The sequence below is a fragment of the Bufo bufo genome, chromosome 3 (genome assembly GCF_905171765.1).
Source record: "Bufo bufo chromosome 3, aBufBuf1.1, whole genome shotgun sequence".
In the NCBI taxonomy this organism is placed as follows: Eukaryota; Metazoa; Chordata; class Amphibia; order Anura; family Bufonidae; genus Bufo; species Bufo bufo.
Window position 1 is genome coordinate 663488660 of NC_053391.1, and position 27275 is coordinate 663515934.

The 27275-nt window shown below is 45.0% G+C and overlaps 1 protein-coding gene across 1 annotated transcript; it reads right to left on the reverse strand.

Annotated features, from left to right (window-relative positions):
* Positions 1–4753: 4753 nt before the first annotated feature.
* Positions 4754–25963, reverse strand: LOC120994021 (zona pellucida sperm-binding protein 4-like). Its single transcript, XM_040422482.1, has 12 exons — positions 25801–25963; positions 20636–20757; positions 17973–18069; positions 16952–17098; positions 16106–16293; positions 14951–15048; positions 14097–14224; positions 7312–7501; positions 7003–7150; positions 6773–6845; positions 6217–6327; positions 4754–4947 (listed from the first exon to the last, which is right to left on the reverse strand). The coding sequence occupies exons 1-12, from the start codon at positions 25961–25963 to the stop codon at positions 4754–4756; spliced, it is 1659 nt and encodes a 552-aa protein (XP_040278416.1).
* Between the last annotated feature and the right edge of the window lie 1312 nt (positions 25964–27275).

Below are 27275 nucleotides of genomic sequence, written 5' to 3' on the forward strand. Positions count from 1 at the left end.
GAGGAAATCGTTTTTGTTTGTTTTTTACAAAACTTACTTAGCTTAGTTATATATTGCTGCCCATCAGATTTACAGTGCTTATATATATTTATTTTTTTATTATAACTCGGACAACCAATTTAAAAAGGTACGACCAGGCATGTTGTGTCCCAGTGTGAAGAGAGACTTAAATTTTCCACTCAACAGTAAAGTCTAAGATTTTAGGCAGCCATGTACCTTACTGACACCATTTGTTCAGCTGTTACAGATCCTAGAACTTCTCCCCTGGACTACTGAAATGTATAGATAATTCTCTCTTGGTAGATCAAGATATGGTCTCTGCAACCCAGGCCTTGTGCTATATGGAGTGAGCAACCTCCCTTCTGCAAACTCAAGACAAACTGTCCACCTTAGTTTCCTCTACTGGCTGTATCAGGGTAGGCTAACCCCTTAGGACCCATAAAAGACCCACACTGGACATACAAAACATTAAATGACCAGCACTAAATTAACAGCTCTGTGGGGATGCAGATGTTTTATTCTTTTGATTTGCTCTGAAAGCTTCCACCCAGGGGCGTAACTATAGGGGAAGCGGCTGCTTTGGGGCCCTGACCTAGAAGGGGCCCATCTAGGAGGACTAAAGGATTTGGTCAGGGCCCCCTCAACAATATTACACAATGAAATTATATACAGTGGCAGTATAGACAGTGTATAAAACTGATGGAACAGCTGCCGGGCCTGGTCTGAGAGAGCGATCTTTACTAGCCACAGGAATGGAGGCGGCATGAAAGGAAGGGGTTGTGAAAAAAATAACTGGGGGAGGGGGCCAATTCAAAAATTTGCTGTGGGGCCCAGTTATTTCTAGCTACACCACTTCTTCCACCTAATGAATCAGACCACCTGCAACAGCAATTCTGACTATTGTGAAACCCAGCTAACATGAATCCACGCTCTAGAAGTGGTTTCTTACAAATAATGGACAAATTTAGTGGATGTTTTAAGGAATAAAAACAGCAGGGGGCACCATAAATATGCCACATTAATATCTAGCCAGATAACACATTTTAAGGACTCATGCACATGAATGCATTTTCTTTGTTCTTTTGCAGATCCATTCATTTTACGTGTGCATTCCATTTCCCCATGTCCATTCTGCAAATTAGAACATCCTATTACTGTCCACATTACAGACAAGGATATGACTGTTCTATCATGGGCCAGCTGTTCTACAAAATACGGAATGCACACGGTCATCTGTATTTTCTGTGGACCGTAAAATATACTGCTCAAAAAAATAAAGGGAACACAAAAATAACATCCTAGATCTGAATGAATTAAATATTCTTCTGAAATACTTTGTTCTTTACATAGTTGAATGTGCTGACAACAAAATCACACAAAAATTAAAAAAATGGAAATCAAATTTAACCCATGGAGGTCTGGATTTGGAGTCACACTCAAAATTAAAGTGGAAAAACACACTACAGGCTGATCCAACTTTGATGTAATGTCCTTAAATCAAGTCAAAATGAGGCTCAGTAGAGTGTGTGGCCTCCACGTGCCTGTATGACCTCCCTACAACGCCTGTGCATTCTCTTGATGAGGTGGCGGACGGTCTCCTGAGGGATCTCCTCCCAGACCTGGACTAAAGCATCTGCCAACTCCTGGACAGTGTGTGGTGCAACATGACGTTGGTGGATAGAGCGAGACATGATGTCCCAGATGTGCTCAATTGGATTCAGGTCTGGGTAACAGGCGGGCCAGTCCATAGCATCAATGCCTTCATCTTGCAGGAACTGCTGACACTCCAGCCACATGAGGTCTAGCATTGTCTTGCATTAGGAGGAACCCAGGGCCAACCGCACCAGCATATGTTCTCACAAGGGGTCTGAGGATCTCATCTCGGTACCTAATGGTAGTCAGGCTACCTCTGGCGAGCACATGGAGGGCTGTGCGGCCCTCCAAAGAAATGCCACCCCACACCATTACTGACCCAATGCCAAACCGGTCATGCTGGAGGATGTTGCAGGCAGCAGAACGTTCTCCACGGCATCTCCAGACTGTCACATGTGCTCAGTGTGAACCTGCTTTCATCTGTGAAGAGCACAGGGCGCCAGTGGCGAATTTGCCAATCTTCGTGTTCTCTGGCAAATGCCAAACGTCCTGCACGGTGTTGGGCTGTAAGCACAACCCCCACCTGTGGACATCAAGCCCTCATATCACCCTCAGAGAGTCTGTTTGACCGTTTGAGCAGAGACATGCACATTTGTGGCCTGCTGGAGGTCATTTTTCAGGGCTCTGGCAGTGTTCCTCCTGTTCCTCCTTGCACAAAGGCGGAGGTAGCAGTCCCGCTGCTGGGTTGTTGGCCTCCTCCACGTCTCCTGATTGAGGCGCTACCAGGAGACAGGCCAGTACATGCTCTGGACACTACGCTAACAGACACAGCAAACCTTCTTGCCACAGCTCACATTGATGTGCCATCCTGGATAAGCTACACTACCTGAGCCACTTGTGTGTTGTAGACTCAGTCTCATGCTACCACTAGACAAAGCACCACCAGCATTCAAAAGTGACCATAACATCAGCCAGGAAGCATAGGAACTGAGAAGTGGTCTGTGGTTACCACCTGCAGAACCACTTCTTTATTGGGGGGGGGGGGGGGGGGTCTTGCTAATTGCCTATAATTTCCACCTATTGTCTATCCCATTTGCACAACAGCATGTGAAATTGATTGTTACTCAGTGTTGCTTCCTAAGGGGACAGTTTGATTTCACAGAAGTGTGATTGACTTGGAGTTACATTGTGTTGTTTAAGTGTTCCCTTTATTTTGAGCAGTGTACATGTCACATGCTTGAGCCCTAAAAAAAAATATTCTTTTGTGTGATCTAATAGGCTTCTTGTTAAACTATGTGATCCAATTTAGGCACAAGACAGCACAGGCTATTTTCTATTTGTATTCAAGTAACTGGTTTGTCTGCCATTAGTAAAACTACAAGTATCACGTAAAATGCCTCGGAGGAGCCGTTTGTCTGCAAAGATTCTATAAATGGAAGGATTTCAATGTGTGATGAGCAAATCGGTTCTAAATTAGCAGACCCATTACCTAGCAGTGTTGATGGTAGTAGCCGTGGCAAGTTTGCATGTATAGCAAATACAGAAGTGGGGCCAAGGAGCCAAACTGTCATGTCAGTCTGATAAAGTGGTGGAGAGCGAGGACTGAGATGATTGTGTCACACAGATCCTGGGAGACTGATCAGGGGAATGAGGAGACAGGAGGGAGATTGCCTTGGATCTTTGCTTCTGTGGCAATGTATTGCCATAAATGAAAAAAAAATAAAAATAATATATATATATATATATATATATTATCTATTGCAGTCATCTCAAGAACTTGGTGATGCCTCTGATACTGCGGGTGCAGGCTCAAAACATGCAAGACCTAGGCCAAGCTCAGTTGGCCCTAGTTGTGCAAGATATGGTGGATTTTCTCCAAAAGGCCGGCTCACAACCACAGCCTTGTGCAAGATGTGCAGTATTAAAATAAGCTGTAGGTGTTCATACCATGGCTCTATCGCAGCCCATGAGATGCCATCAGATCTAGGGATGAGCAAAGCGACTTCAGATGAAACAGCTGAAGTCAATTAGCATAACTTGTTCCAATACTGTACAGTGCAGGAGCTCTGTACAGTATTAGAATGTATTGGCTCCGATGAGCTGAAGTTATTGCTTTGTAAAGTCTTGTGAGACTAATAACTTCATAAATTTGTCCTGTAAAAAACATTTCCCAAACTCTGGTTTGGTTCCAAGGTACCACTAGTACAAATTTATGAAGTTATTAGTCTCGCAAGACTTTACGAAGCAATAACTTCAGCTCATCGAAGCCAATACATTCTAATACTGTACAGTATTAAAACAAAGTTATGCCAATTGACTTCAGATGTTTTATCCGAATTCAATTCACTCATCCCCAATCAAATCCAATGGATAAATTTAACTGGCTGTCCTTCTCCCTGGTCTTGTAGCAGCTAGGCCACATCCCCAAGTAGTACAGCTTCTTCAGCTGCTTCTTCCCTCCAACAGAAGGTGGGGCCATGAGGAAACTTATGACTAGCGATTAGCTTGTGTGCAAGCTGAATTCCCACCTGACCAAGTCGCTGGTGGTGCAAATTTGTGAGCAGAAACAAAATTTAGAAAAAGGTCACACCTTGGCCTAATTGTTAGACTGCATAGCTTGTCTGGGAATGGTCTATTCCCTATATCCAGCTTTAGTGAAGGCTTGATTTATGCATTACGTAGAGACGGCGCCTATTCTTGCAAGTATGTACCAACTGCCAAGTTACTTCAGTGGACTCATTTTCAGCTAAACCTGGCCTCAAAGCATTGTACCACTACCTTACAGTGCTGTGGCAATGTATTGCACCACATCAAGGGACCCCTGCCTTGAACCACAAGAAAAAAAAAAAAAAAGTCAAGGAAAAGGGGTTGCACCTTATTACACGGCCCAGGTAGTACCAGAGTGAGGACTGTCACCATGAGTACAACTGCCACCACTCCTGTCCCCTACCCTTCTCCATATAGGTTAGGACGCAAATCATTGTGTTGTAGTAGTGCTGCACAATGTGGCCTGCAGAGAACCAGAACTTTCCAATGCCATGTATAGGTCTATGCCATTTTGGAGTACAAGACTCTGCACCCATTTCCAGGCAGAAGACAGTGATTACACCATGCCAGGTTTGGTTTTTTTAGAAAAAGTTTTATTTCATTCTCAAAACAGTTAGCTGAAGATGGTCTTGATATTTACAGTCTTTTCTGTCACAGGTAACTTGCTGATCAGTAGAGACCTGGATTTCCGTTGTCTGTGCAGGGCCCAAGTCGTCAGGGTCAGAAGAACTACTGCCACAAACCCCATGGCTATGGCTGCTCCGTTTATCAGAGCCCCCGGCTGGGAAATTCTGAATCCGTAGATGTCTGGAGGTCAACAAGTCAGTGTTAAATGGAAGGTCTGTTCAATTTCGCACATATAAACTCCAATCTAAAAAACACATTAGGTTTTTGAAAGATTTAATTTTTTTTCCCCAGAGCGGTCATTATGCAGCAGGGCACATGTTCTTATGGCAGGGGCAAGGAATGGAGACATTGTAGTGTCATGCAACTAAAATTTTTATAACATGTCCTATTCTTGTCCGCAAGGATAGGACTGTTCTATTAGGGGCCAGCTGTTCCGCAAAATATGGAATGCACATGACACACTTTTATACAGATTTTTTTTGCAGACCGCAAAATACATAGTGAGCATGAGCCCTTGAGTTGTAAGAAACAGCTACTTAGGATATCCTATCAGAAGACTCAGCTTTACTGCACAGACTGGGACACAAGGCAATTTAGATACAGAAAAACAGGAAAAAGGTCCACCAGTTCCCAGAGTGGAAGTTGGAATACTGCAAAAAGTTTCATGTGGATTGTAAAAGAAAATATATCCACAAGAGAGGATAAGTGATTAGTTGGGTTTAACTGCTTAATCTCCCCAATGAGCGAGGCCCATGATCTTCCATTAGAATGGACCAGCAGTCACATGTGGTTGTGCCATTCAGCTCTATGGGAGCTGCTGGAGATACCAGAACACAAACTAAGGCAGGGATCAGCAACTTTTAGAACTCCAGCTGCTGTGAAACTAGCATGCTCCATTCATTTCTATGGGAGTTTGGAGAAGAGCCGAATATGCATGCTGGGAGTTGGTTTCAGAACAGCTGGAATGTCAGCGGTTGGCTACCCCTGCACTAGGGTTTAATGGACGTCTGCTGCTCCAGTTAAATAGGAAACACAAGCCAGCCCCCCCCCCCCCCCCCCATCTCATGATTGGGAGCCTGACCCCACCAGACACTTATTCCCTACACTGCATATATGGGATACGTTGTCTTGAGACAACAAGGCAGTTTATAGCAGCCACTACTTTGGCCATAAAACTGCAGACCCTCTGTGCAACCACAAACTAGACAATGGTCTGGCCTCAGTCATGAACTGCAGTCTCACAATGCTACTGTACACTACAGCGTGGGGAGGCAACGTGGTCGTATTGTGACCTGCCTCTAGCAAGTTCAAACCTGTAGAACTTCTGGCAACATATGTAACCTGAATCCATCACCATACTGTGATATTCGGCCACGTGATGCATTGCCATTAGGCCACAGCCTCATTTAAACAGCATTCAGTATAGAACACACAGCGATAACAACTCACCTTCCCTGTCATTCTGCATCTCTGGCAGAGAGTTGTCGAAGTAGATGGGAACATCTGATGATACCAGCACCACATCACTCTTATTGCTTAACATATAGACAGATCTTTTACCTAAAACAAGATACAATAACTGAATTAAAGTATTACAGCTATATACAGGTGAAACTCGACAAATTAGAATATTGTGCAAAAGTCCATTTAATTTCAGTAATGCAAATTAAAAGGAATTGCATTAATGCAGCTTAAAATTAGAATTTTGTGAAAGGGTTTAATATTCTTGGCTCAAGAATATTGAAATATCTCACTTTGCCTGTAATGAGTCTCATTAGTTTCACCTTTTAAGTTGGATTAAAAATTCTAATTTTTCGAGTTTCACCTGTAGGGTAAATCCTTGTACAATGAGCTCCCTCTAGTGGCAGCTGCAGGTAGACAGAATTTTATCATGTTACACGAAAGCAGTGTGTAGAGAAGTAGGGGGTTTGGAGTTCTGCATAGAAAGAGGATTTTGAGATGATAGTTGAGGTAATCAGGTTGGGCATTTGTAGACTAAACTTACGTCTGTTACACACGGTAGCGCAGTTGTCAATTGCAGAGGGGACACAGGCAGAAGCGCTGCAGTGAATGTATACCTAGAACATAAGGGTTACATGAAGTCTCATGGTCCAGCAAAGGAATTTCCTAGAGTCACACTGTCACATGTGGCCACACGAGGCAGTACGGAGCAGTGTTTTACCCATTTGTACAGTATTTTGGGGGTAGCAAGCCAATAAGCATCTCAGGTCATACCTGTCCTGCAAGAGGCATCTCGGTGTTCTGATCCACAAAGGTAAAAGTCATCACATCAAACCGCGAGTAATAAGAAGGGAAAGGTAAAGCAGAACCTGGAGCTACAGGAATCACATCAGACATGTAGTTGTCACCAATGAATGGACACCTGGAAACAAAGCCAAAAAACCTGTATAGAAGCAGTTCTAAAATACATACACACATCTCTGCTACATCCGTAGCCTTCACTGCCCTTTAAGCTTTCAAGTGAAATGGTCGTCTGGGATTAGACTACAACACAATTGTGAACCTCTAAGGATTTGTACTTACCCATCAATAAGTATTGGCCACTGGATGCTGCTCAGAGGGTCAGGAGATGGCGTGGACCAGCACTGGTGTAGGACAAGGACAAGATTCGGGTCACTTCTCTGCAAGATTCTGACCTCCACATACACTGGATCCCTCAGGATTTTTACCACTGGATAATCCGAGTCTGTATAATAATTGATGTAGCTGGAATCTAGGACAGAAATACTTCAATTACTCTTACCGGTAATATATGTTTTCCATGAGCCCATGACAGCACCTGTGATTGATCCTCAACCTTCCAGATCTTTAAATTGGTCCACTGCCTTCCACCACTCAGTATTTGACAAGATTCCTGGGACCAGCAACACCTATATACAGTGAAACTGAGAACATAAGGAAAACTGTGCCAAATATATGCCCCGGCATATCCCTTTGCCACAGAAATTGACTATATGTAGATAGATTTTTTTATGTTATTTTTTTTAGGGAGGGAATTATGTAGGTGCTGTCATGGGCTCATGGAAAACATTACCAGTAAGAGTAATTGAAGTATTTCCATTATGCCCCATGATAGCACCTGTGAGATTAGACTAGATGACTATTAGGGAGGGACTACAGCACCTCTCTCCCAAAAGACATGTCCTGCATAGATGAAAGGTCCGATCTGTAGTGCTGGTTAAAAGTGGAGGGAGAACTCCACATTGCTGCCCTACAAATTTGTTCAATGGTAGCACACCTTTTCTGCCCAGGAAGAGGCTACTGCCCTAGTGGAATGAGCTGAAAAATCCAAAGGCACCTGACTGAATATGCCAGACCTACCGCTCTCTTAATACATCTGGCTAGGGTACGGCTTGTGACTTTCAAGCCTCTGTTCTGACCCTGAGGCTGAACAAAGTTGTGGGGTTTTCCTAAAGTCAATCGTGTACTCTAAATATGCGCAGACACACCTTCTCACTGAATGCAATAAACAGATGGCTCACTGGATAATCACGACTGGTGCTCAGGTCAAAAAGAACCACCCCTTATTCTTCTCACGTCTAGAGTATGAAAGGACTCCCCCCTCATTCTTTGGGTTTTGACAAAAGGAGGGGAGAACCATTTCCTGAGATCTATGGAATACAGAAACTACTTTGGGTAGGAATGCAGGATCTGGTTTGAACACGATTCTGTCCTCTAGAATTTGGCTGAGTGCCAAGACCTGGACTTTGAGAGTGCTAGGTTTAAGTTTTGTTAAGGCCTTCCTGCAAGAAACTCCGAATTAAAGGAATGTTGGGTGAGCTCAAATCTAGGCCTGGCCCTGCAAACTGAAGGAAGGTCTTCCATACTCAGATTTTGGAGGGGGATCTTTTTCCTACTAGCTAGAAGAGTCCCAATCACTTGTTCTGATAAACCTCTGGACCTGAAGAATGGCCTCTCAAAATCCAGGCCGTCAGGTGCAGGTTCTTCACCTCCGGATGATGTAGAGGGCCCTGATATAGTTAGTCCTGCCTTTCTGGAAGTATCCAGGGATCCACTATTGATAGATAGTCTCCTCAACCAGGCAAACCAGACTCTTCTCGGCCAGAACGGCGCTATTAGGATCACCGTTGCCTGCTCCCTCCTGAATCACTCTGGGCAGTAGGCTGATGGGAGGAAACTCAGACTAGGTCCTTGCCCCATGGTTGTGAGAGCGCATCTGTGCCTATAGACTGATCTTCCCTGCTCAGAGAAAAAAAACTAAAAATATATATCTCACACGCACTGCTCAAAAAAATAAAGGGAACACAAAAATAACACATCCTAGATCTGAATTAAATATTCTTCTGAAATTGTTGTTCTTTCAATAGTTGAATGTGCTGACAACAAAATCACAATAAAAAAAGTAATCAAATTTTTCAACCCATGGAGGTCTGGATTTGGAGTCGCACTCAAAATTAAAGTGGAAAAACACACTACAGGCTGATCCAACTTTGAGAAATATATATATATATATATATATATATATATATATGTCAAAAAAATAAAAGGGAACACTTAAACACCACAATGTAACTCCAAGTCAATCACACTTCTGTGAAATCAAACTTAGGAAGCAACACTGAGTGACAATCAATTTCACATGCTGTTGTGCAAATGGGATAGACAACAGGTGGAAATTATAGGCAATTAGCAAGACACCCCCAATAAAGGAGTGGTTCTGCAGGTGGTGATCACAGACCACTTCTCAGTTCCTATGCTTCCTGGCTGATGTTTTGGTCACTTTTGAATGCTGGCGGAGCTTTCACTCTAGTGGTAGCATGAGACGGAGTCTACAACCCACACAAATGGTTCAGGTAGTGCAGCTTATCCAGGATGGCACATTAATGCGAGCTGTGGCAAGAAGGTTTGCTGTGTGTCAGCGTAGTGTCCAGAGCATGGAGGCGCTACCAGGAGACAGGCCAGTACATCAAGAGACGTGGAGGAGGCCGTAGGAGGGCAACAACCCAGCAGCAGGACCGCTACCTCCACCTTTGTGCAAGGAGGAACAGGAGGAGCACTGCCAGAGCCCTGCAAAATGACCTCCAGCAGGCCACAAATGTGCATGTGTCTGCTCAAACAGTCAGATTCCTCCTAATGAAAGACAATGCTAGACCTCATGTGGCTGGAGTGTGTCAGCAGTTCCTGCAAGATGAAGGCATTAATGTTATGGACTGGCCCACCCGTTCCCCAGACCTGAATCCAATTGAGCACATCTGGGACATCATGTCTCGCTCTATCCACCAACGTCACGTTGCACCACACACTGTCCAGGAGTTGGCAGATGCTTTAGTCCAGGTCTGGGAGGAGATCCCTCAGGAGACCGTCCGCCACCTCATCAGGAGCATGCACAGGCGTTGTAGGGAGGTCATACAGGCACGTGGAGGCCACACATACTACTGAGCCTCATTATTGACTTGTTTTAAAAAGGACATTACATCAAAGTTGGATCAGCCTGTAGTGTGTTTTTCCACTTTAATTTTGAGTGAGACTCCAAATCCAGACCTCCATGGGTTGAAAAATTTGATTTCCATTTTTAAATGTGTGATTTTGTTGTCAGCACATTCAACTATGTAAAGAACAAAGTATTTCAGAAGAATATTTAATTAACTCAGATCTAGGATGTGTTCCCTTTATTTTTTTGAGCAGTGTACATACACTATTAGTAAAAAGATCCTGGATGCTAGCTGCATTAGCTGAGGAAATCTTGTGCCCCCTTGTCTGTTGATATATGCTACTACTGAAGCGTTGTCGGATAGAATCTTGACATGTTTGAGGCAGTGATGGGAGACTTTACTTTAATGCGCACAGGACTGCCCTTAACTCCCTGGCATTTTGGGATTGAGCACTTTGGATTCTTGACCAAGGGCCTTGGAAAAACCCCTAAACTGAATGGCCCCCCTACCCCCAGGGGCTTGTTTTAGTGGTAATTAGGGGGATCCTGCTTCAACCATTCTACTCCCCGACTCAGGTTGGGCGTTTAGCCACCAAGTTAGGGACTGGGTCACTGACCCCAGGATCACAATCTTGCGATCCAGGGATTGCAACTCTCCGTCCCAACTGGACAAAAATGTGCAACTGAAGGATTCTGGACCTGAATTGGGCCTACTTCACAGCAGGAATGCAAGCCGTCAGACCCAGAATAGACATTGCTTTTCTTAGGGACACTTCCTTTGCTCTGCTAAATAGCTCTCCTTTTCTCTACCGGAAGATAGGATTTCTGCGTCTGGAAATCTAGTAAGACTCCTAGGAAAATACATCTGGAGTTGGAATCAGGGATGATTTGTCCCAATTTATTAACCAGCCGAGACTTGTCTGGGTCCCCGGGACCTCCTGTATTTGAGATATTGACACATCTGGGGACTGCCCTACCAAGAGCAGGTCGTCCAGGTGTGGGATTACAATGATGTCTGATCTTCTCATCTCTGCCATTAGTTTCATGGAGAGCCTCGGCGCCTGCGATATCCCAAAGGGAAGTGCTCTGAACTGCAGATGGACAATCGATTCCCCCCATCTTTACTGCTACCCTGAGGTATTTCTGAGATGACGGATGAATGGGTACGTGATAGTAGGCATCTTTTATGTCTATTGAGGCCATCACGCAGTTGGAGAACAGATGAAGGACTGTGGAGGAGATAGACTCCATCCTGAATTTTTGGAACGTCAGATATTGGTTGAGGTTCTTCAGATTTATTATCAGTCAGAATGTACCGTTGGTCTGGGAACCAAAAATAGGGTTGAATAGAAGCCCTCTCCTTGTTAGTTTTCCGGGACTGGTACAAGGACTGCTTTGGCCAGGAGGTTGTTTATTTCTTCCATAAGTGCCACCTGTTTTGGAGAACATTGGTTTATGGATGTGATTTTTAAGGTCTTGGGTGGCAGCTTTTTGAAGTCTAGGCAGTAGCCTTCCTCTAATACTCCTTACCCAGGCACTTGCGGTAATATTTCGCCAGGCAAGAGAAAACAAAGAAAGACGACCGCCTACCTGGGGCCTGGCGTCATTGCTGAGGGGAACTCGAAGTCTGAGGTCTGGATTTAAACATCACACTTTGACTTATCCGATCTCCATTACTTTTGATCCCAAAACCCCTTTTTCTCGCTGTTCCAAAAGGGCTTCCCCCATTTAGGAAAGGACGGTGTTGGAAATCTTTTTATCTGATGCCTTATCTAAAATGTCGTCCAAAGCTGACCCAAACAAGAAAATAATTCTTGACAAGGAAGGGCACACAGCTTAGACTTTGATGCCACATCACCCTTCCAACCATAGGGACCTTCTGGCTGAACTAGATAGTGCAGCTGCTCTAGCGGATAGTCTCAATGCATCAGAAATAAAGTCTACTGCTCTGGACATTGTTGGATAGCTTCCAGAAACTGTTCCCTAGGAGTCTTGTTCTCTATATGAGACTTTAGTTCCTCCAACCAGAATTTTAATGACCTTGCCACTGAAGTAGTTGCTAGATTTGGTTTGAAGGCTGACGTGGACACCTCCCAATTTCCTAATTAGGCGTCTTCCCTTTTGTCCATTGGATCCTTAAGGAATCCTAAATACTCAAAGCGAATAGCTGATTTTTTTATTTATTTTGCTACAGGGGCGTTTACCCTAGGTACCTCCTGCCAAGCTGATACTTAGTCATCAAAGGGATACTCTCTTAACTGCTCTAGGGATAAAGAATTTTTTGTCTGGCTTTTCCCATTCATGCTTAATCAGGTCTTTGATACAATCCTGAATGGGGAACACCCTAGACTTTGGCTTCAGGCTTTCAAACATGAGTTCTTGCCTAGACCTGCCCTCCTTTTCCTCCTCCAGCTCCATCGTGGATCTAACCGCCTTCAATAGTAGATCTGTATCCCTCTTTCATGTAATGTGTATGGAGGCCTCCCAACGGCAAGTGTTTGGGAGGCAAGGATTGGGCAGTTCGATTTCAATGGCCTGTCTCTGTATGGGGGAAGGGGGGGCATTCAATGCATATGGTCATCTGTAGGCTGATTCGAGGAGACTTTAGTCCTCTAGGCACTCCTCTGAGGCACAGAGTGTGGAATTGTAGGGGCGCTACTGTGAGCTAAAGCAAGATCAAACAATTTTATGGAGTTTTAGGCTCTGCACATATTTGATCCTTATGGATGAGATGTACACCCCTGTGACTTGGGATGGTAATCTATAGTGGCATTTCCCAAAGTTTATACTTCTCAGTATACATTTTGGTGACTCCTGCTGTATAGGAGAGCCAGATGTGCCATGCTGAAGCATACCAGCCTGATGTGAAGGACACTGCCTCCTTTGGATAAATGAGGGTATATGGATACAAACAAACCATCAGCACCCAGGCGTATAGATTAAGTGCAGCATTTAGATGCAGTGTGCACAGAGCCTGTAGAACACAATCATGTCGGCGTACACTTCCATATGCTCATTTTTGGGGGGCTGCTCAGAGAGTCAGGGAATTGCAGCTACTGCAAGATCATTCCTAGCCGACTGCCTGCTCTAGTATTGGACTATGCCAAAAATATTAATGTATGCAGATTTTAGGGTCCATTAGCAAAATTTTGTAATGGGGACCCCCTGCCCCACTTAGCTTCACAGTATGCAGCAAACATTTAGTGTAGAATGCAAAGTGCTGATTAATTTGTGATTTTTTTAAAATAAAAATTACCCTCCACTTCACACATTTGTTAGAAAGTGGAACATGTGCTTAAAAAGGCTCATCCTGGAAAGGATATGGTGAACCATCCCAACACCCCTGACGATCAGCTGTTTCAGGGAGCTGCTGTACTTGGTATTGCAGCTCATCCCCATTGACTTGAATGATGTGGCCGAGTTGCAACTAAGCCGCGTGAACGACGTATGAGATGTCACATGGCCTAGAAAGCAGCCTCAGCGTGCAGGTTCTTCCAATAGCTGATTAGCAAGGGTGTCAGATCCCCGCAGATTGACATTTATGGCCTATCTTAAAAACACGTTAATATCTGTTGATTAATAACCCCTTTTAAAATGGTAATCTCTGATCATATTTACATGAATACAATTTCCCATAGATTGTATAAAGTTGCTTCCTGCAGCCACCAATAGGGGGAGCTCAATACATAGGAATTTATAGTTACTAGTGAATAGAATCTCAGCTGTAAATGCTCTGCACTGAGCTCCCACAGTGGCGACTGATTGAGAATGCAGCAAATCTGTCAGGACCAGAAGACATTTCCCATAACAATCCTCAGCTACTCCTGCTAGCAGATCAGACACCATGTAAAGTGACTTTCTTTAAGGAATTTCATTTATGCAACAATTCTTATCCACAGTCATCACAATATCTTACCTAAACTGATTCTCAATTCAAAGTTAATAGGTCCTATACTTGACACAGGTGGTGGGGGTGGTAGGGTCACTACATCCACTTTCAAGGGGAGTAAGCCGCTAACTGCAAAACTACAGCGAACCAATAATCTGTGGAATAAAAGTACAAGTAAGATCCAGATACATTATTACTGCAGACACTAGTCCTTACATTACAGTCTCTACCACCCAAGTATCTCCCTTGCTGCCCCTCTAGTTTATGGAGAATTTGGCAGCAAGTATTTTATTTTCCTACAGTACCTCCGCAGGAGACATTGAGTACTGCAATTAATGCACAGAGCAAGTCATAAGATGCTGTCCTGAATAAAGATCCTGTAATTCAATATTATCCAAAGATATCTGAAAATGGGCTCTTAATTACCTGCAGAGTATCTTCAACTGAATAGACCTCAGAGGACATTCCACAGTTAAAGGGGTCATGCCAAGTTATCAAATGGTTTCCTCGTTCATAGTATAGGGAATAACTGAGCTGCAGGCCACACATGGAACTTTTGCTCAATTCATTCTCTATGGGCTGGGGTAGGGGGGAAACAGGACCCCAGTTCAGGATCAGTGGGTGTCCCAGCACTTGAACCTCCACAGATCAGTTATTCCCCATCCTGTGGGCAAGGAGACAAATTTGCCACAACTCCTTGAAGTCCACTATTGGACTATTGGAGTCTAGGGACTACACTGGGTAGGAGCCATGCTGTAGACCTACAAGCCACAGAAATGCTAATAGATCCCACATTTCCAGGAGGAATAGGACAAATCCTAAGCAGAACAGAGCCCTGTTGTAGTATTTTCTGAGCCCAGCTGTGTCCATAGTTTAGTTACCTGAAGGTGGAGTCTCTGGTTATTGCTATACTGTTCCAGGTCATCAAGGTTTTGGATGCCACCAGCTGGTTCTCATACACTGCCTGGTCCCCAACCAGCTACAAGATAGTAATTCAGCAGTTACCAAGTTTGACATTTATGGAATCCACAGAAGAAATGCTACAAATGCCCAGTGGTGTGGGTCTGACCTGAGAGCCCATCTCAAGAACAGGGCTCCATCTTGAGGCTGTTGTGATTACAGGTGGTCATGCATGTCCCTCTCCATTCACTTCTATGGGAGTCACTATATACACACTACATCCCTTCTCTGTACCCTGCCTACAGAGATTAGCGCCTGTCAGATGGTCCCATCATTGAGACCTGCACCTATATGGAGAACAGAGCCCTGAAAGTGGAGGGTGCACTGTACATGCACAGCTGTGCTCCATTCATTTTCTATGGGGCCACCAAAAATATCCAGGCCCTGGCTCAGCCATTTCAGTCGGGCCCATAGAAGTGAATGGGTGCAGTGGTTGCTCATGGAGAGCACGCTTGGTAGTGACCGGACCAGTCCTCCACCCACCACCTTGCAGGGCACTATTCCCCATTGTCCAAGATAAGAACCAGATGAGCACTGGTGCAGGCCTTAATAATCAACTGCAATTCTACTCCTAAGAGGAAGCCAGTCCTGGCATTACCAATATCACTCATAGCAGTATTTAACATTATACAGCACTATTACTGCTTTTTGGTCACTGTATGGTGGTACCATTTGAGTACTGTACAGTATATTTCAGTAGTGTGTAGAACTAGTATTAAAAAAGGCATAGTATTAGAAATACCATGGCTGCCTTCCAAAAAAAGGGTGCCTCACCTGGTTGTGTGAGGAACCATTTTTTGGAATTAACCATGCTTTTCTAAGGTAACCACATGATATCAATATCTGGGAGATTTACAGCACCATACTGGACAAGGCCAATTAGTCACCATATGTAATTGGTGCACACAGGTCACCCCATTGATGACCGCCCAGGACACCATTCAGTTCAAGCCCTACCTGTCTGCAGTTCCCAGGAAGAATTAAAGGGGGACAATTCAGTGGCAGACAGAAGGAAGTCTATGGTTTGAACAGCTCCATATGGATTTTCCCAATGGCATTAATATACCACGACTTACCTTGTAGGTGGTTCCACAAGCAGAAATCGGGAACTGGTAGAGGAGGAAATAGCCATTGCTAGCTGTTGGATTACATTCTGGGCCACCATTTTGGAGCAGTCGCACAGATGTCAGGTTCAGCGGGGGCACAGTCAAGGTGTTTGGAAGGGCAATGGAGAAGAGGCCGTCTGATGTGCAGCGGGCAGTCACTGGGGAAGAGAAAAGGACATTACAAGGGTTACCAACCAAAACAGAATTATAAGTGGTAAAGTATCTAGGCTACCTCCATAAAAAAAAATATATATCTTGGTAGCCAGCCATAGACACTCAACCTGTCAAACAAGCCATTACACAAGATATCAGGACCAGACTTCGAGCAGTGAGGATGCATGTCCCCCTCACAGTGCAAGAGGGGAAGTGGTGATGGGGAAGGATGGAACGAAGCAGGGCTCCGATTGCAGAAAGGAAGGTAGCAATGAACTTGCCATGATCAACCCTGTCAGAATAATTGCCTGGATCAACAACCTCTCTCCAGAAGAAGTCTAGTAATTCTATTCTTGGCCCCTTTAGATCTTTCCACCACCTCCGGCAGAGTTCCATAGCCTCACTACTCTTACAGTAAAGAATCCTCTGTGTGTAGAAACCTTCCCTCTAGATGTAGAGGATGTCCCCTTGTCCGTCCTGGATATAAATAGCTGAAGATCTCTGTAGTGACCCCTGATATTCATAGTCATTAGATTAGGTAGTCCTCCCATTCCAGTTATTACTTCAGCTGCACGCTCCAGCTCTACCTTGTGCATCGGGGCCCAGTACTCCATGTGCAGTCTGATTAGAGACAAAAGAGACAATGATTACACGCACACTTACCTTGGTTTCCATAGTAGCATGGAGTAATACTGTCAGCAGGATCATAGCAGCAGCCCATAGTTGCACACGAGTCCTGAGAACTTATACAGCTCAGTCTGTCTGGCATTAGGATGGAATCACACTGGCTTGGAATTGGAGAGTCATGGTCTGAAAATATAAATAAAATTTAAAAGTCCCAAATAGTGGATTAGGCAACATTGCAACTCTGCTGTTCCAATAAGAAAACAGAACTGAAAATAAAATCCCCAAGAGCACCCATCAGGGCTAATTCTATTAAACCAGGCATACTGGTAGGGTTGAGACTCTTGTGAAAATCTGTTTGTTGCAGTGCAGAGAACTAGGAACCACCCCACAGTGCACTGAAGCCCTCCTTAGTATAAAACTATAAAGTATTGTCAGTACCACCACAAGTAAAGCGACATTATAAATCAGCAGGAACAGGCCCTGCAGAGTTTTTTTTTTTGTGAGAGGTGTATTGTAAGGGTATTTTTTTTACTACAGATTGGTTCTGTCCCTTTAATTCTGTTTCTTATTACCATTGTGTAATGATTTGCCATGTAATCTAGTATCCATCCATCATTGTGCCGTGAATCACGTGATGAGGGCGTCTTGGTCTGTAAGGGTATGTTCATTTTTTTAGTGTGGATTCTATGCCAAATGCAGAGTTCTTCCTTATTGATTTTCACTAGGTGAGGAAGCTTGTAATCACTGAAAGATGTTTTATACCCTTTAGGTCACAGTAAAGTCAGACCCATTCCAAGCTTTGCTACAACTCCTTCCAATGTTGACACTCCCGCTTCCCATTTTTGAAAATAAGGGAATTGTCTGAAGGACCTCCATCAGTAGCCTGGCTAGGATTCTGCACCCCCATAGGCAAAGCAACACTAATACAAGTGCCACCTGTAGAAGTCAAGAAAACCAGGACTGGTCCATATTAGTTTATAGCTCATTCCTTATGTAGGGATGAGAAGGTATCATTTGCATTAGATATTACTTCAGTCTAAGCAAGGCTTGTACTCACAGATTCCCACAGCACAAGTCATCTCCTTCCGCACAGTGACTTTCTTTCCACCATTTTGTTTCTTAGTGAGCCCAAGAGTAAACACAAAGTGGGTGTCCTGAAAATTTAAAGAAAAAAATAAAAACGAGGACGTGGCCAATACTAAACAAAGTTCTCCATCACTGAAGACTGCAGAATTAACAACCCCCCAGTGCATCCTGGCCAAAAGGAGGAGTAATAAGAGAGCAGGTCACCTACTACAGCGTCCCTAATCCTCTCCCTGACTCCTCACTGTATGAGCAGCGGACCCCGATGGTAGGATGACTCACTCAGGATTCCTAAAGACCCCAAGTTGCCCTGGTAATCCCTCACCAAGGAGCAGGGAAGAGACGACCTGTTCATCCCAGTAATGGAGGAACAGGAGTCTGAGGCCAGGCTGTAAGGAGAGGGGAACACAAAGCATAAGGAGATGGCAGGTAAGCGAAACCCATAACACACTTACCTGCCAAAGACACTGACTGGAACCCGTGCACTAGTGCTGCTGTCCACACCAACATTAAAAAAGGACACAGCACACACCACAAACCACACAGGAACCCAGGGCACCCTTCGCTGAAATAAACATGACAGGGGAATGTCTAGTAAACATGCTGGACACTAAAAACCACCAGACATGTAACGCCAAACTAGACATACCAACTCTGAACATAACCCAGTGGCGTAACTGCCGGGGAAGCGGCTGCTTCAGGGCCCCGGCAGCGTGTGTGACAGTTTTAAAGTTAGTTAAATATGATCAATTCTTGTCTTAATGTTCAGGGCCCCTTCACAGCAGCGGACCCCCTCGCTAAGGTCTCCTGATGTGTCTGGGATTCGAACCCACAACCTCCATGTACAATGTATCAGAGGCAAAGCATTTACTCACACAACCATAAGGGCTGCAATACTACTGATAAGTGTACATCTATACACATGACAGCTGCCCCAGCACACTCAGCTCTACTACATCTATACACATGACAGCTGCCCCAGCACACTCAGTTCTGCTATATCTATATATCTACTGTATAGCAATACTCAGAGATATAGATGTAGCAGAGCTGGGTGTGCTGGGGCAGCTGTCATATATAGAGATATAGCAGAGCTGAGTGTGCTGGGACAGCTGTCATGTGTATAGATGTAGACTTAGCCAGCTATAACAGTAGAAGTCTCATTTTTTTCAGTCAGCAGCAAGGCAGCTCTTATGGTTGAGTGGTTAGGTGCAGATACAGAAGGTCGTGGGTTCGAATCCCAGCAGAAACTTTTCTGAAATACAAGCACTGACTCCATATATGGACATACAGGGCGGGACACAGGAAGAGGCTGACATGGAGGTAAGTATGTGTTTTTTTAATACCCGACCGTTACTGCCATGGGGGGAGCGGGAGGCACTTGATACTGGCACATGGGTGGAAGGCACTTGATACGGGCATGTGGGAGGGGGGTTTGGCACTATGATACTGGCACATGGGGGGAGAGGCACTTGATACTGGGACATGGGGGGGTGAAGAGAGGCACTTGATACTGGCACATGATGAGGGGTCATCTATGGGGACACTTAATGGCACATTATTGGGGGCATTATGGGGGACACTAGGCTGGCAGCCTATCAGAGGCCGGACACTGAGGGGCATCTACTGGGGCATTTTATACTGGGACATTAGCTCAACTGGGGGCATTTTTGCACTGTCACATTATAATGAGAATTATTTCTACTGGGGGGCATTATGGTGGGCTTTATTACTCCCCCATGGTATGAACCCCTAGTAGCAGCACCAGCCTCTCCCTGCTCTGCTATTCCTCTGCCCCTTCTCCAAATCCTTATTATGAAATCTCTCATTAGGATAAAGCACAACATAAGCTCCACCGAGACCCCCGGGCAAAGTGTGGAAGTGGCGTCCGAGATCCCCAAGTCAAGTAACTAAGTTTTCATATGAAATATGTTTATGTTATAAACATAGTCTACACTGTGCCCCACAATATACCGCTACACTGTGCCAAAGGAGTGGGTTTACACAGGAGGAGGGAGGTGCGAAGCGCGCTGGGGGGCCATTACAAATATTTGCTGTGGGGCCCAGTCACTTCTAGTTACACCCCTGCCCACTCCATACAAATATGGACAGGAAGGGAAGGACACACCGGGATAACATTGATGACCACAAGGGTGGCCCTCACTGGACAGAAGCAAAGCTCCAGCACCAACAGCTGAAGTACAACTCACTCCAGCCAGAAAACCACAGAAGATAAGCCAAGTGACCACACCCAGTCAGGGAGTTAACCCTTACAGCACCAGACAGAGGCAGGCTACAACTTAAAGGGGAAGTGCACACACAAAACACGTAGCCACCTGCAACAGCATGCGTGACAACCATGTCACGGCAATCACCTAGAAGGCTGAGACACTGCCACCGCATGCTCACAGCAACATGTTGCCGCGGGCAACCGCAAGTGTAGCAACAATGTCACAGCGTACACCATAGGCAGTGACACAAATCCATGTTCTGGAGCAATAGGCACCATATTCTGCTGCATTGATTCTTCTAGGAGAAGATACCTCCATAGTGCTGTGGCACATGCCACTTTTGGAATTGGTGGCACTTTCTGGAACCACCACACAAGACCCATAGATAACTCCTCCGTATACTTACAGTTTGAGACACATAGCAGCCATCATAAGAAATTCCAACAATTGCAGAACCATCATATTTCTTGGTCACCCAAATACCACAAGATGGGTCATTTCTCAGAGGCTCCATTTTGCCATCTTTATCTAAATAAAGCAAGGGAAACGTGGGTGAGTAGATGGAATCAGCACTACAGGGAGATCTCCTGTGAAGCAATGCTGTAATGTCAGATGTGGCCACCTATGTGTTGTCAGAATGGACCTGTGTTCTGGTGCTAAAATGCTTAGACAGGATCTAGTTCTTTCTGCTATTGGGAAACCTCTTTCTAACCCCTCCATTGTGCCAGAGGTGCCACAGAGGATATCCAGGACAGCCACTAACAAGAGTACGGAGCAGCTCGACTATAAAGGGGACACGACAGACCCTTCAGTTGTCCAAAAGTTGGGGTGCCAGTAATTAAACCAAATTTATAAACTATACCATGTATGAGCTACCGATCATTTATTTCCAGAAACCCCTGTAAGGGTCTAGTCACATACAAAATCATGATGTAATGTGTGAAAACCAATGGGAAGGCCCATTGCACATAGAATACGGCCAACAAAAGCACAAGTTTTGATTTGTATTTTTATAGCAGAGGGGTTAGCCCTTTCCAGCTACTCTTGATCAATGCGTTTGTGAGACTACTACATGGCACTTAACACCAGGCATAATAAAGCCCCTGCTCTGGCAGTGGTTCCTGCCGAAGTTTTGAAGAGGCACCGGCCTTACATTTAGGTCATTTTCTACACCTAAACCAGGCATAAATGAGACTGTCTGCTGGCCCATCCCCACCCACTTTAGACCTGGCACAAGATGGGAAAAGTCAAATTGTGGATATTGTGTGCCATTTTCAAGGTATTCTTAATTGTTGGCCAAGTCTTTTGTGCTGTCCATAAAATGGCTGCTGATTGAGGGTCACGTGACCAGCAAAATAACTCAGCCTCCCCCATTCAAATACACACCTGCACTAAATTCTCAACATTGCAAGTGCAGAAGTGGTGTCTTTCAGTGGAGAAGACAGAGTGATGTGTCTGGAGTTTTCTGGTCACATGACCCTCCAGAGGCCACAGCAAAGATGATTTGCCCAACAAGGGGACATAAAGTTATGAAATAAAGCAAACACAGAAAATCAAAGGGTATAGTAGTAAGTGTCGTAGTCATCATACATATTTGTGAAGAGTAGCCAGGAAGTGGCCAACCCCTTTAAGAACCCTCATCTGTAAAACTGTGCCAGAAGACATGAATTTCAGCGAGATGTGGTTTTGGCCACGTTGTTAGATTACATCCTTAGGGCTCATTTTACACAACAGGCACCAGCCATTTGTGCACCGCATCACGGATGCAGACCTATTCACTTGAATGGGTCCATAATCAGGAAGGAGTGGTGTGGAATGGAGGCACGGAACCCCCACAGAAACACTATGGAGTGCTTTGTGGGTTTTCCATCCGTGCCTCTGCACCACAAATTTAATTTTTTTCATGCATTCTATTTTTTTGCAGTGCAGACAGAAAACGGACCCATTCAAGTTGAGTCTGCATTCATCTGCGCCAGCCATGTGGACAGTGCCCATAATTTGCATTCCCCAATGCACAGACGGTACATGTTCATGAGCCCTTAAGGCATGTCCAGCTAAACCACCTGGCCATATCTAGGGTACAGCCAGATGGTCAGGTTTTTTTACGCAGTTTTTGAAGCCAGAACAAGGAGTGGATAACAAAAAACCCAACCTTTTATATTCTACTGCAGCCGTGCCCCAAGAGGACATGCACATTGTAGTGTAATTCATAGCTCCCAACTTCTTGTACATTCAAAGAGGGACACTTGTTCATTGTCCATTTTTCCTGCATATCTAAACATTAGTTCTTATTAAATGCAAAAATCTGTACAAATTCAAATTAGATCAAATGAAATAAGATATGGGAGCGAGACAAACTTTCTGGATCAATATTGTAACTGCAATAATGAAAGTCCATACCTCAGATCAAAAAGAGGGACATTTATACAGCAGAGAGGGACTTTGAACTGAGGGACTGTCCCCCCCAAAAGAGGGTCATGGATTTTCCCTGAATCCCACCCAGCGAAAACTGCACCGAAAGTATGAATAGCACTCATGGGAGGGGGAAGCTTGTGAAGCACGAGTACTGTGTGGTCACTGAGCTCTAGTTACACAGCACTGTTCAGTGGGTCTGTATGATCAGTGGCCACACGGTATTGAAGATGCTACACGGCCATTAACACTACAGACCCACTGAATAGTGCGGCCTCAGTTTAGAGCTTGCTGTGGCCCATACAGCTGCACAGTACTCAAACACAGCGTTGCATGCACCCAGGGCAGTCTTTAATATTGATTGGACCCTGGGCAAAAATTTACTTGGGCCCCCTGGATCCTGCCTTCACACACACCTTAGCAGGCAATCACGCCCTCCACCACAACACAAAAAATCCACACATCTGGTAGAGTACAGTGAATGACCAAATACTTCCAGTTCTGAAGACTCCAGCGGCTCAGGATCAGTGCTCTGGGCAGCTGGGCTCAGGCTGGAAGTGGGCACCGCTCTGTAGTTTACAGTATATTAACATAACAGCCCCTGTCACCTTTTTCTGATGTAATCTTCACACAAAAGAGCTCCACAGTTAACTTCTACAACACTCCACAGGACCTGTGATGACCTCATAGCCATGTGACCAGTAATTGCTAGGTTACTGGTCACATGGTGATGATGTCATTCAGGTCCTAAATCACAACTTCAACACAGTACGATCATGATGCCTGGAATCCTGGTAGAGCTGACAGCCTGACACCCGGGGCAGCTGCCCCTTGGTAAAGACGGCCCTGCATGCACCATATTTATATGTGCCCGATTTTCATTCACAGGCAACATTTAGGTGCACCTGTGAGGCCTGGGCCTTGTCAGTCTTGGGTGGGACTAAAAGCCTCCTCCCATTGCAAGCATGGCTGCCTGCTGGAGAGAACTGGGAGTTTACAGGGGCGTAAGGTCGGCCTCACAGCAATTTGCCCACTGGCTCCTGGTATTGCCCATACACTTTTGGCCTCGGACAGCTCATAGAGTCCCATGGCTTTCAGTATCACTCCTACGCTGACGACAAAAATCTACCTCTGGTCCAGACATCACCACCTTACCATCAAGAATCCCACAATGTCTATCTTCTATATCCTCCCTCTTCGCCTTCTAAAACTTAACATGGATAAAACAGAATTCCTAATCTTTCTCCCCACCCGACCCATCTATCACGATCAATGGCTGCACTCTCCCCGGTCAACCAAGTCCGCTGCCTTGGATTCTGCCCTCTCCTTCAGACCGCACATCCAAGCCCTTTCCACCTCCAACTCAAAAACATCTCCTGCATCCGCGCTTTCCTTAACTTTGAATCTGTGAAAATGCTTGTACATGCCCTCATCATCTCCCACCTAGATTACTGCAACACTCTGGCCTTCCATCTAGCACTCACACCCCTCCAATCTGCTGCCTGACTTATCCACCTTTTACCCTATTACTCCTCTGCCAATCCCCTCACTGGCTCCCCATTGCCCAGCGAATTCACTCCAAAGTACTAACAAATACATACAAGGCCGTCCATAACCTGTCCCCTCCTAACATCTCTGAGCTACTTTCCCGGTACATCCCCACACGCACTCTCCGATCCTCACAAGACCTTCTCTCATCGCCTCTTCCCACAATCGACTCCAAGATTTCTCCCGTGCATCCCCCATCATATCAGACTCACCTACAGTGGAATCCTTCAAAAAAAAAAAAAAAAACTGAAAACCCACCTCTTCAGACAAGCCTACAACCAGTGACCCTGCTGCCTCCATGACCAACTTCACTCACACCTACTGTGTCCTTCTCCCATACCATGTAGATTGTAGGCCCTCTCCTTCTGTACCAGTTTGTAACCAGTCTTGTTTATGATTAGTGCAATTGTCTGTATTATGCATGTATACCTCTTCTCATACGTACATCGCTATGGAATGAATGGCGCTTTAATAATTAATAATACTGCACAGGTAGGTTAGCGTTAGGTCCCAAGCTACTTGAGATATCTTGGTGTGGTGCTCAGACATGTCCTTCAGTTAAGGATATATTGGCTAAATTCTCAATTTTATCAGTTTGAGGGTTTAGTCAGACTTGTTTGCATCCACAGTGGTGCACCTTCCTTATTAAAGGGCTTCTGTCACCCCACTAAAGTCATTTTTTATATATTATTTTTTGGCAACTTAAATTCCTTATAATGCGATATATCAATATATAGTGCTCTTACTCATTTTGGTTCAGCAGTTTCTAAAAGACTTAATATGTAAATGAGCTCTCTACCAGCAAGTAGAGCGGCTACTTGCTGGTAGCAGCCACATCCTCCTTTCATAAAGACGCCCCCTCCTCATGTTGATTGACAGGGCCAGTGAACGCGATAGTCCTCTGGCTAGCCCTGTCTGCATTCAAAATCTGGCGCCTGCGCCGTACCCGTCTTCAGTCGGCGCAAGTGCACGAGGAGGATGCTCGCTCAGCCGCTCCATCCTCAGTGCGCCTGGTGTAGATGTCAAGTCATCGGCGCATTGAGGATGGAGCAGCCGAGCGAGCGTCCTCAGTGCGCCAACTGAAGACAGGCACGGCGCAGGCGCCAGATTTTGAATGCACAGGGCCAGCCAGAGGATGCTTTAAATAAATAAACCACCACATGGAGGCAATTTCCTGGTCACATGACCCTCCATCAGCCGCCATTTTATGGACAGTACAAAAGATTTACCTAACAAGGTGACACAGCTTATGAAATGACACAATATTAACAATGGCTATATTAGCTATTGCAATATAGTCATCTTATATACACATTGGTCACCAGTAGCCAGACCATGGCCAACCCCTTTAAGATGTTACATTCAGACCCTCACTGTACAATAACTATTACAAGCCCTGTGGTTGGGAGGACAATGGACCATCAAGATGTGGGACATGGTTACCTCTGGGTACCCCTACAGATGCATCAACAATTTTCTGTGGTAACTGGGGCTTCACATCTCTCCCATCCCAGTCTACAGGTCACCCACAAGGGGAGTACAGACCAGTACAAGTCAGCAGGTCATCACAGCCTCCTAACACAACATGCATGAGACACACCAAACACTTACTTAAAACCTTCATCGTGGAATTCTGCTTCAGGTGCTGGGGCACGATGATCTGCATGTTCTCCTCCCCACATTGTACCTCTGGAAGTTCTTGGAGGCCATGGCTGTTGTCAGCTAAAGCCCTCAGTATCTGAGCAGCTATGACCACCAACTTCCACCACTCCATCCTGACCTCATGCCAAACCACCTGCCATGAGCTCTTATATAGTGATGGGATCAGCCACATCCCCACCTGTGCATCCATTAACCCTTTCATAGTTGTCTCATCTAAGGCAAAGACAGAGTTCAGCTGCGGCTTCACCTTTTTTTTTCATTCACCTCCATACAAACACATTTGGATATTGAAGGGAATTTGAATATATTTTTTGCAGTTGCCATATATTTTGGCCATTGGACCCCCATGGAGCTACATTAGGTGTGATATCACCTCACCATATTATGCCAAGGCCCCATGTCGCTTGCCATAAGTGTGATGGTTGGGGGCACTGCATGCGTACGTGATACAATGAATTAATATAACCAAAACTGGTGTAAAGTAGAGCTGGCTTAGTTGCCCATAGCAACCAATCAGATTCCAGCTTTCAATTTTCACAGCTCCTTTGGAAAATGAAAGGTGGAATCTGATTGGTTGCTATGGGCAACTAAGCCAGTTTTCCTTTACACCAGTTTTGGTAAATCTCCCCCATAAAGTTTTTCGTAATGTTTTTCCCTCCCACAGTCCCTACATGCAAGTTTGTGCTGAGTTCTTCCATGAGATTGTGTCACAAGCCATGTCATTGTGGATTCCAGCACGTGAGGCCTCGTTCATATTTCAGTTTGATGTCCATGGAAAAATCCCCCCGTGTTTCTTCCGTGAAGGATCCATGTTTGGTCCATAGGTCATCCATATTCCGCAGACACTGCTCAGTTGAAAATAAATTTCCAGATCATCTCCCACCAGTGATCATCGAAAAACAGACCAAAGAAAGATGCCGTCCGTGTTGTGTCAGTGGCTTTTCACTGACATAGGGCTCATGCACACGACCGTATGTACTTTGCAGTCCACAAAAGACGGATCCGTAAAAAATGCGGATGACATCCGTGTGCATTCCGTATTTTGCGGAATGGAACAGCTGGCCCCTAATAGAACCGCCCTATCCTTGTCCGTAATGCGGACAATAATAGGACATGTTCTATTTATTTGCGGAACGGACATACAGTGTACATGGAGTAACTTCCATTTTATTTATTTTTTGAAATTGAAATGAATGGTTCTGCAAACGATCCGCAAAAAAAAAGCGTAACGGACACGGAAAGAAAATACGTTCGTGTGCATGAGCCCCTATAGACTTCAATGCGCATCACAGACTAAAGAAGTGCACGTCTCCTTGTTTTTTTTCACTTAGGCCTCTTTCACACGAGCGAGTTTTCCACACGGGTGCAATGCATGACGTGAACGCACAGAACCCGCACTGAATCCTGACCCATTCATTTCAATG